The 11,400-nt window shown below is 33.0% G+C and overlaps 1 protein-coding gene across 1 annotated transcript; it reads left to right on the top strand.

Moving 5' to 3' along the window:
• Window positions 1–8,715: 8,715 nt before the first annotated feature.
• On the top strand, window positions 8,716–10,814 carry LOC143603796 (putative indole-3-pyruvate monooxygenase YUCCA3). The gene is made up of 3 exons (XM_077080491.1): window positions 8,716–9,426; window positions 9,524–9,895; window positions 10,199–10,814. Exons 1-3 carry the CDS (start codon window positions 8,731–8,733, stop codon window positions 10,394–10,396), a joined length of 1,266 nt encoding a protein of 421 aa, XP_076936606.1. The 5' UTR covers window positions 8,716–8,730; the 3' UTR covers window positions 10,397–10,814.
• The last annotated feature ends 586 nt before the right edge of the window (window positions 10,815–11,400 follow it).

Here is an 11,400-nt window from a genome sequence, read left to right as displayed (position 1 = left end):
AATAACACTTGACTAGTGAAATTTAATATAATTTATTACAATCAGAGCATTAGGAAATTGGACACTCAAATTGTAGCGAAAGACAATGGATATGTCGGTATAGGTAAAACATATAATCTTGAAAAAAACAAAAATATAACTCATCAAATGTAAACAGTAAGACCATCTTCAATGCAAAGATTTTCTTTCTTCATTTTCTTTCTCCTTCACCATTAAAACATCACAAATGAGTCCACTTAGTTGTGATTTTCCAACACTCTCTTGTCTCTCTCCTCCAACTCATCATCCATGACACAAATAGAACCTAAATGCATTGCACTGGGTTTGATCTAAGAATTACGTGGCGGCATACACAATGACGGATCTAAGGCCACATCGTTGGCAACAAGAGGAATGATAGTAGAACTATGGGGATATAAGTTACAATTGTGGTAGCACGTATCCAATTGTGTGGATCTTTATATCGACATTTGGTGGCATCCATGGGGCGGACCAAGGTTACTAGTGTCAAGTAATGCCCCATGAATTTTTCTTATATACTGTATAATTTATACTGGAACTCAAGTGTTTGGTTTAATTAATTTTTAATAGTGATACCCATGAAAAATTATGTGTTCACTGCAACCCTATCCCAAAAATAAATTAATTTGATTTTTTACTTACTAATAAACAAATGAACAAGTCGTTAAATCCAACTAAATCAAACTTTAAACTTACTTGTAAACTAAGTAAATCCAGCTAAATTAAAATTAAACTTAATCCTAGTTCCAGCCAACCCATTAATCCAAAGCCCACATACTTCAAACCTTAAATCATTCACCTTCATGTAATTTAGAGCATTCAAGTCTCATCTTCATTCTTAAAATTTATGTAAATCACATTAAAACATATATAACTTTGTCTTGTTCCTTATCCCCACAATTTAAGGGAAACATGTTTATCCCTTAAATTTAAGGGTTCACTATTCATCTCTCAAATTCGTCTTGTCGAGTTAAATGTTGACACATATACATGTTATTCAACTATATGAAAACACAATAATTAAAAGAAAAATAATATAGGGATGAGGATAGGGAATGAGACATGAGAAGTTTTTAGAAAATTAAAAATAAATTTAAGAAATGATAATTTTTAATTAAATTACAAGGATTAAGATAGGATATTAGAATATGAGATGTGAATGCCCTAAAAACCTTGCCCTTTCCCGGCACATCTAACTGTTCATATGAAATAGCCATTGTCTTAGCGTAATGCTGCCACTATCAGCTGTAGGCGGGCGAACTTCTACTCAACCACGTCCCTAATAGACCTCCAAACAACCTTACTTATAAAATTATGTTAGTAGAGCAAATCACATTAGTATTCTAATGCCTTTGTGCACCCTTAAAAGGGTAAATTTTATAGTATTATTTATCTTAAAATATATTAAATTATAAAGAATAGAAAAATTGGTTTTTATTGGTCCCAAGTATTTCATTTTTGCCGGCGTTAGTCCCAACTATCATTTTGGCTGGCAACGGTCCCAACTTTCACATACGTTGATTTCACCGGTCCACGACTAACGGAGTACTAACTCCGTTAGGTAAATGCTGATGTGTCCGTCCTAGTTGCCAAAATCATGTGACATGGCTGCCTACTTGGATTTTAGCTTATACTTAACATGTTTACATGGAATCCACGTAGGCAACCATGGGAAATATTCACGTCTCCTTCATCGCCGGTTGTAGATGCCGGAGGTTGTACCTGTTCGTCGGAAATAGGTTAGAGTCGAATCGCCCACAACCTTAGTAGCCACCATCGATCACTTGGCTCCCCTGCATCTCAATCATCAACGCCATCGTTATCGTGGCGGAAACCTAAATCACGTCGGCTGCTACCGCCTTCTGATATCTCCGTGTACCGCTACCACCGTCCTCTGATTCTGCCCAACCATCTCTGTGTACCGCTACCACCGTCTTTTGATTCTACCCAACCATCTTCGTGTGCTGCTACCACCGTCAAAACCCACCGTTGCCGCTGCTTCTGGCATATGGAAGCAACTATCGGCTCCTTTCCCCCAAAAAATTGTCCACCATTGTAGAAGAATATAGGGTTCTTTAGATGATGATGATGAACTCTTATGAGCAGAGTGTTATTAAGGTTTGAGAGTGAAATCCATTCACTAATTCAATTAGGGCTTGAGAGAATTTGAGGATTTTGAAGAGTAATTGAACATTGGTATAGATTAGGGTTTAAGTATAAGTATAATACACATACAGGTCCACGTAGGCAGCCATGTCACATGATTTTGACAGCTAGGATGGACACATCAGCATTTACCTAACGGAGTTAGTACTTCGTTAATCGCGAACTGGTGGAATCAACGTATATGAAATTTGGGATCGTTGCCAGGCAAAATGATAGTTGGGACCAGCGCCGACAAAAATAAAATACTTGGGACCAATAAAAACAATTTTCCTAAAGAATAAAACATTATTATAATCACAAGGGGTGTAGATAGCTAATCAATATGCCATTTTGTTTAATGCTCTACTAAAGTATAACAGATTAATAAAATTTCAACACTTTTAATTATATTTTGCTTTAACACATGCATGCCCTAGTATTTCAAATTAAAAAAGGAAAATTAATTAATTGCCAAGTTTTTAGAAATGGTCTGACCTTTTTCATGCAAATCCAAGATCATGTGATCACATGCAAGTCTCTCGTTCTTCGTTTATACAAATAAAATTTCGCAATTTATATTTATCAATTTTATAATGGAAATGAAATTAAATGAAAAACATTATTCATTCATTAATTGGAGTAACTAATTATTTTTTAAAGTTTCGGTTTCATCCTTATACCATAAGCAATACACATGCATGTCCTAGTATTTTTAAATTAAAAAGGAAAAATGTGGTTTATGATTATTTTATATGTTACTTTAGAGGAAATTCACTAAAGATGAGAAAACCATTGTTCAACTTGAAACTTCTATTTTTTATTATAAGTGAGAACTTGAACTCAAAACCTTTTTATTTATAAAAGTTTTTGGATGTCTCGTCTCAACAAGCTAATTCTAAATGCAGAATTGTTATATTTTAAAATGGGATCTATATGCCCAATGCCCATATACCAATAATATAACTTGTATTTTAAATATTCAGTTTCAGTTGTTACAGTTTAGTTAGTTTATATGCAAAGAATATAAAAACAATTCGCATTAAAGTGCAATATGCTTTTAAATTTCTCATTTTGTTTTGCCTGCAGGTGTAGATTTTTAATTTATATTTGAAACAAGTAGTGGCTATATACACTGAATACATGCACCCAAAAGCTTTTGAAATAATATATATTTACAACACAAAATATTGAAGTTCAATGTACAGTTTTGGTAGAGTTTACATACGCACAATATGTTGTAACTTAACGGTCAAGCAATATGTCAAACCATACTATATTTTTTGTTATTCGGGATATGATCATTGGGTTTTTTAAAGATGTTGATATTAGCAAGTGAAATTAATGATAAGATCTAACTAGCTACAGATTGAGATATTATTTATGTAGTGAATCTGAGACATTAGAACTGCAAAAGTTGAGCACAACGAGGAAGATTTGGTAATCAGCCATTGAATTTGGTTTCATTTACAGATAGAATCAGTCCTCATTCGTTAACCAAATCTATCCTTTCGTTAATTAATCATTGAACCAAGTCTACCTTATGTTTTTTTTTCTCTCTTAATTGAAAACAGCAATAATGCATATGTATGCAACTATGCATACATTAGTACATTATATGCATTCACAAGTGCATATTTTTACACTTTTCAAACACAATCAAACCGTGCGAAAAACGATACGTAAAAATGTTAAAATTATGTAAAGCAAATGAATAAGTTTTTTTAAATGTAGACTTATGAAAACATAAGTAAAACTTTTAATGCGTTCATTAATTCAAATTAAGTTATATGTTTATTTATTTGTTTGTATTTTTTTATCGTTCAAAAATATTCAAATTGGCATATTGATGGAGTGAATATTTGGTTTGATTTCCCTAATATATAAATGTCCCTTTTTAATAATTAAACCCATAATTGCAACAAGAAAAAAAAAACAAAAACAAATGATTAGAGTTCCACTTAGGGCTATATTAGATTAGAATACACCGGCCACCTTCTTCTAATCCTATCATCTTAAGGTCACATGCAAGTAAGAAAATTTGATTTAAATCGTGCCTTCATGTTAATATATACTACATCCCGTACACTACAAAATATATTCTAATTAGCTATCTAAATTCTTTAATTCATTTCAGTTTTGTCAATCATTTGTTTTTCGTATATACGTGGAAAGAAGATATTTCAAAGTAGTTTCATGAGAAAAGATTAACAAAGTTATGGATCTTTAAATCCTCTTTTCTATCATGCAAAATGTTATCAATAAATATAGACTAATTAATATTCAAACATTGATTATTATTATAATTAACCGGTAAATAATAATTTGTATTTGAAGAAACATGAAATCCCACCTCGCCTGGTCAGATGGATGTTCTCTTCGGTTTTGAACACGTACGAACCCGCACCTTGCTCTTCTTCCAGTTGCTCGAGACCTACCATGGAAAGACCAGGGGGAAGTGAAGGTGACTGTTAAAAGTAAACTTTTTTTTACAGACACAAAAATATTGGTGGATGTCAAGAGAGTCCAAGAGAGGATCGCTTCAAATGAGACATGAAGGTCCTTTATATAGGGGACTCCATGTCAACCATCATGAACCCTAATCTTAGTGGGTCAAGCCCGGTTAGGGGTTACCTTCATAACCCTCCAGTCCATTGGACATTGGTTAGTAAACAAATAATAACATAACAAATATAACATCTTTTGTAATAAGTAAAGGGTCATACCGGGACCCTACCCCTACAATATTAGATATGCGTTTGATTATATTTTTGTGCTTAATTATTTATATATGCCTAATGTTATCAACATAATGATGGTTCAGAACACTAATGAAAATTAATTGTAGAAGATGAAATAACTGAAATTAAAAACTTGCTATTTCATGTGATAATGAACTACACGTACAGAGATTTCTTAAATAGGAAAACAAATGAACTGACTACCTAGAAAGTAGCTAATAACTACCCACTAACATAAGTGACTTATTCAAACAAGGAAAAGTAAACTTAAATGACCATAGAAGACGGTAACCAACTAAGCAAATAACTGACATCTCTTGTACGTGTGCATCTAGTTCCTTGCATGACACTTAGCCACTTTGCATAGGGTTTGAAGCATAATAATAATAATAATAATAATAATAATAATAATTAATGTGGACATTATCCAAGTTCTACAAATATGAAACTTGGAGGGGAAAACTCCGTTTAAAAAAAAACTTTTAATGAAATATATAACAATAATATAAAAACATGTTATGCGGTCGCTAAAGTAGAAAGTCGAGAGAGAGAGAGTCTAGTGACGGAAAGTGAAATAATGAGTGGAGTAATTAAACGAATAATTTATTATCCATTTCTAAAGTACTTATAGTTAATGCATATTATTAAAAGTTCAAATAAATGTATAGTTATTTTATCTCTATAGAATAAAATATGATCAAAATAAAAGTGATATCACCACCTATATAGGACCACTCGTTAGATCATTTCCGATAGTTACTCTATATTATGTGAAAATGATCTCTATATTTTAGAGTGTAGTTAAGTGGATATGATTTATTGATTTGTGAGTGGATAAGAGAGATAAAATATTACTGTTTATGATCTGTATATTTGGATAAATACTGTTCATGTTCTATAATTGTTTAATACCCGTTGAAAGTGATTATGAGTTGATGAGTGATATATTCTAATGATAAAGATATAACAAATATTAATTAATTAAAAAAATATAATGATTTTTAATGCAATTATGACATGTAGATAGATGAGTTGTTGGGAATGCTCTTACCTTCAAACTACCATGAAACCAGATAATTGCTTACCGTTGCAACATGCCAACATTTATAGTATCAACGGATATAGTCTTCGTCGCAATGATCAACGATTTATTTCCATAATAAATAGAGGGACCGACTAATTTTAACTGAAAACAAAATTCCAAAACAACACTTAAGCTTTTTAAATTACTTATATATTTATGTTCTAAAATTTTAAATTATTTGATAATTAAGTTATTCATTTTCTTTTTAAAACCGGTCAAACTAGTAAACCCGTTATAAGGCAACTGGTTCATGAAAACATTGTTGCTATGCCAAAAATTTCCTTCTAGGATAGCCCTCTAATATTTTAGTTGTTTTCGAGTAATTAACACACAGCGCTGCGCGCGTATATATATGTATATATATATATATTAACATGTATATTATGGGTTTTTATCAAATACAAATTAAATTAATGTGTTAATTGTGTAATTACAATATCATAGTGTAATTAAATTATACTATGATGTAATTACATAACTAATCTACTTGTATATATAAGAACTCAACCTAATTCTCACAATTAGCATATTAATTTAATTTGTATGTTAACTTTCCCAAGCCATATGTAAAAATATGAATTGATATTATTAATTTAACAAGTAACAAGATGAGATTTATAAAATTAGTTACCAAGAAGGCTATATCATACGGGTTTTGTAATTATATCAATACTAATGATAACTTTAACTTTAAATGATACACAATATTCTTACGTATATTATATATGTCTACCCCTGGTTCATTATATATATTAATACGGAGTATAATATATACAAACCATGCGCATATGTGTAGCTAGGCATTGAGCTAATTTAGATCAGGCGTGAAATGAACAACATTAATATTAATGATGGATCATCGCTGTTGTTTTGACTTTGGAGTTTATGGTTATATTTAATTTATCTGTGTATGTGCTCCATGCATTTGCAAGCGAAAAGATCAACATGCAGGCTGCGCTATTTTATTTCAATGACAATAATAATAAAAGAAAACATCAATTATATATCTTTGTTTCAGAAACATATATAGGTAGCTGTAAGCCTGCAATCTATGTAAAATCTCGGTTTTAAACTTTTAAATAACAAAGACTATAGCATTAACCGGGAAAATTGGATTTTAATAGTTAATGATGTGATAAGCTCGATAAGTCGTCATGCTAAACTTGACCGATAACACTAATAAAATTTCATTTTCGTTGTTAGGGAAATCTCCATCTAATTAGAGGTAACTCTGTCTACCCGTAACTTTCCTTTATGTCGTAATAAAATAATTTACAAAATTCTGATTGAGATATACCGTAAATCAATTGATTATTTATTAGAGGCGCATGAAGTTACTTCTCCCTTAGATATGTATAAAGAATAAAAGAAACTCTACACATTTAGTTGGGGGAAACATGATCGACTTACATGTAAAGAAATTAAGTATCAAATTTCGTTTTAGTTTGATTTCGATCAATACCAACGCGAGCGACAAGGAATCAAGGCTGAAGGCTACCGTGTACTAAGTTGATGGAACTTGTGGCTTAGAAGAGGTTCGGGTGAGGAAGAAAGGCAGCCACCGGTTTTTTGGGCAATGGATTACCCGAAACATTTTAGGGGCAAAATAAAGAAATGACTAATGAGTTTATGGAATATTTCCAACTTTTGAGGGCCAAACTATATGATCCAACCTTTGTTGCTTTAACTATTTTAATGTATAAAACTAATCATGAATCTTTTGGTGGTGTGTTATATTTATGTAAATAAATAGTTTTTAGGTAGTTCCCATATGCCAGGATGTTAGCCATGAAATGGGGAATATATCTACTTGAGATACATGGTCCTCTTAAAGATACACTTTCAATAATGACAGAATTTCTTATTTAGATTTTTATTTTCATTTTTGATGTAACTAATACGTTCATACGCACGTATAGGTTAAACAAATCATCTTGTCTGGTAAACTCGTTTTAATCTTTGTCCACGACTCCTCCCATGCGACACCTAGCATTATTAAGGTTGTTGAACATGAGTTGTGTCACCAATATACATGAACATGCATATATGCTGAATCATTTTCAGTTTACCGTATGTGAGCGACCGTACATTCTATATAACCAACAAGTACACATTTGCCAAACTTTGGTACAAGATATTCATGATAAGGACCTAGATGCATATTCTTTCTGGTTTTGGTACAAATAAAGAAAAAAACTTCACTCCAATGCTCTAGTTCCCCATCATTAATCATATGCCTCCCAACATGATTGCCTAAACTTAGCAAAGCAACACAGATTAACTAATCATGTTAGCCATAACATACAACCCGAGCTAAATTGTGGTCACATATTTTGGATATCCTTTGTCCAATAATCATTTCGTTCCATCCTCTCCGTCATTTAGCCTCTTTTGATCGTACGGACATATGTTGCAACTTCTATAAGGATATAAGAATTAAAAACTTGTGGCACTCACACTTAGACAAAAAAAAACAAGAAACTTGACTAATTATGATTACTTTGGTTCATTTAGAAAATGATCAACTTAAGTTCTTAGCATTTTCTAATATCTGTCCCAATCACATGCATCTCTGGTGGCCAACTCCACTCTATTTATACCTCTGCATTACTCTCTCACCCCTTCCACACATTTCCCATTCCTCTTAAGTCTTTCTCTTGATCATTGTCCTATTCATTTATTGGAAAACATACATAGACTATTTGCTTTCACTCACTAACTTTGTTCTCCATTGAGGCTTTGATGCTTTGTGCTTGTGGTATCAATCTTGATCAATTTCCAACAATGGTTCAACGAGCTCTTGAACACAGAGACCTGTTCTCCAGGAGATGCATAGTGGTCAACGGGCCAGTCATAATTGGAGCTGGCCCGTCTGGCCTTGCAGTCGGCGCAGGGCTCAGGAAACAAGGAGTCCCTTTTGTAATCCTAGAGCGCGCCGACTGCATTGCATCTCTCTGGCAAAACAAAACTTACGACCGCCTCACACTCCATCTTCCTAAGCAATTTTGTCAACTACCCTTTTTCCCTTTCCCACCTAACTTCCCCGAGTACCCTTCGAAATACCAATTCGTTAACTACCTTGAATCATACACAAAAAAATTTGAGATAAACCCACGATTCAATGAATCCGTTAAGTCAGCCAAGTTCGATGAGGTTTGTGGATTATGGAGGGTACGAACGGTGGTAGGTGATTGTGAGGTTGAGTACATATGTAGGTGGCTTGTGGTGGCCACCGGTGAAAATGCAGAGAAAGTGGTGCCAAAGTTTGAAGGGTTGGATGAGTTTAATGGCCATGTTATGCATGCTTGTGACTACCGGTCCGGTGAGCCTTATGAAGGCAAAAAGGTTCTGGTTGTCGGATGTGGGAATTCCGGCATGGAAGTCTCTCTTGATCTTTGTCACCACAATGCCCTCCCGTTCATGGTGGTTAGAAACTCGGTTCGTTTCATATAGAACTCCATAATGATAATTCACTTAACATAGTCTTGAAACTTTATAACCAAAACTGAAATTAACTTTGTTCTACAATTCACAGGTTCATGTGTTACCAAGGGATATTGCGAGGAAATCAATATTCGAATTGGCAACTTTATTAATGAAATGGTTGCCGGTAAAGATGGTTGACAAGATACTATTAATTATTGCTTGGCTTAAACTTGGGAGCTTAGAGAAATATGGTATAAAGAAACCATTAATGGGTCCAATTGAGCTCAAGAACACTAAAGGGAAAACCCCTGTTTTGGATATTGGTGCACTACAAAAGATTAAATCTGGGAAGATTCAAATTGTTCCTGGAATCAAGAAGTTTTCAAGGGGTGGTGTAGAGCTCGTAAATGGTTGCAATCTTGATGTCGATTCGGTTATTTTGGCGACAGGGTATTGTAGCAACGTTCCCTCGTGGCTGAAGGTAACAACTTTAAGAACTAGTTTTATACATGTCTCAAATAAAAGGGGTGACAACACAACTTGTTGTCTGCTTACCTGCCTCTAGATCAATTTGGTTTGAAATATAATATCAAACTTTTATTATATAAAAAAAAATAAAAGTAAAACTTAATAAAAAATGTGCATTAAAATTATAACTTTGACCAGTTTACTAAAACTATAATATTGACTCGTTCACTAAAAATGGTATTTTAGACTCATTTACTAGCCGTTATGGAATGTTCAAAAGAATTAACCGTTATAGTTGAATGTTTGGTGACAGCAGGAAAGTGATATGTTTTCAAAAGAAGGGATACCAACAACGCCGTTTCCAGAGGGGTGGAAGGGGAAATGTGGGTTGTATGCGGTCGGGTTCACAAGGAGAGGTTTATCGGGTGCCGCGTTTGATGCCATTAGAGTGTCGCAGGACATTGCTAGAATTTGGAATGAAGAAACCCGGCCATTGTGTCACAGTTTCATGTGATTGAAGATGTAACAAGTAGAATATTAACACAATGTCTAACTATGATCATTTGAGTTTAAAATATGTTGGTAAGAAGCCCTCTCCTGTTAGTGTAAAGGAAGAGGTGGCTTTTGTTTTTTTTTACTTTTAATCTTTTGTATCTCTTTATTGTTGAGAAAGAAATTGTTATAATTAACATCTATTGTATAGATTGTGTTGATACTAAGATAATAAATAGAGCAAGTAAAAAAATAAGTGTGATAGGTTAAAATTTTACTTTCCACTATAGAACATTTTCTGGTGGTCCTTAAACTATGTAATCATTCACTTGGTTTATATGATGGACGGAACCACCACTAGAAAACACGAGACTGAAATAAATAAAATAAAAACTGAGGATCGAAACTTTCGTGTTGGACAATGTGGCGTTGATCAAGTCAAACACAATGAACTAGCGGGTAGTTACGATCTTCATTCGCTTCTATCCGATCCTTACAAAGAGTAAGAAGTTTAAGATATATAAGAACAATTTTTAAGAAGTAGTAAGGGGTCAAGTTGTACTCTAGAAAAATAAACGCTTAAAATCGAGATACGCCTATCCAAAAGACCAAAAGTGTAACTATTAAGATAATAGACATAGAAAGTGAAACTTCACCTTACCAATAGTGCAATTTACTATTAGATTTAGAATTTAGAAATGTATCCAATTATATATTTTGTACAATGGTCCATTATTGTAATAAATGAAAAAGGAAGGACTAAAAATAATTCGTCTAGGGTCCAAACTAACATGGTGGGTTCACTTTTCATTATAACTCTAACATTGCTATTTCCCTTTAATGAGACTAATAACTCAAGCACCTACGGCTCATATTCACATGGCTATAACGGGTAGTCGGGTAGTTCTTAAAAAAATTGTTTTTATAAAATATAAACATAAACAATTTAAAAATGACATTTAGTTGCTTGAATAAAGATGGCACATGCCCTTATTTGATTAAATTCTTTTTAAAAATATTGTTTTA

Source organism: Bidens hawaiensis, unplaced genomic scaffold (assembly GCF_021521415.1).
Source record: "Bidens hawaiensis isolate Kalapana, Puna unplaced genomic scaffold, B.hawaiensis_p1.1 tig00062734_1, whole genome shotgun sequence".
In the NCBI taxonomy this organism is placed as follows: Eukaryota; Viridiplantae; Streptophyta; class Magnoliopsida; order Asterales; family Asteraceae; genus Bidens; species Bidens hawaiensis.
The sequence above is the reverse complement of the archived record's forward strand: the minus strand, read 5'-3'. Positions and strand labels throughout refer to the sequence as shown.

Excerpts from the sequence above, each read along its gene's own strand:
- LOC143603796 (XM_077080491.1), top strand. The coding sequence starts at position 8,731 with ATGCTTTGTGCTTGTGGTATCAATCTTGATCAATTTCCAACAATGGTT. Across the intron at positions 9,427-9,523 it reads TCATGGTGGTTAGAAACTCG|GTTCATGTGTTACCAAGGGA; the intron begins GTTCGTTTCATA and ends TACAATTCACAG. Across the intron at positions 9,896-10,198 it reads ACGTTCCCTCGTGGCTGAAG|GAAAGTGATATGTTTTCAAA; the intron begins GTAACAACTTTA and ends TGGTGACAGCAG.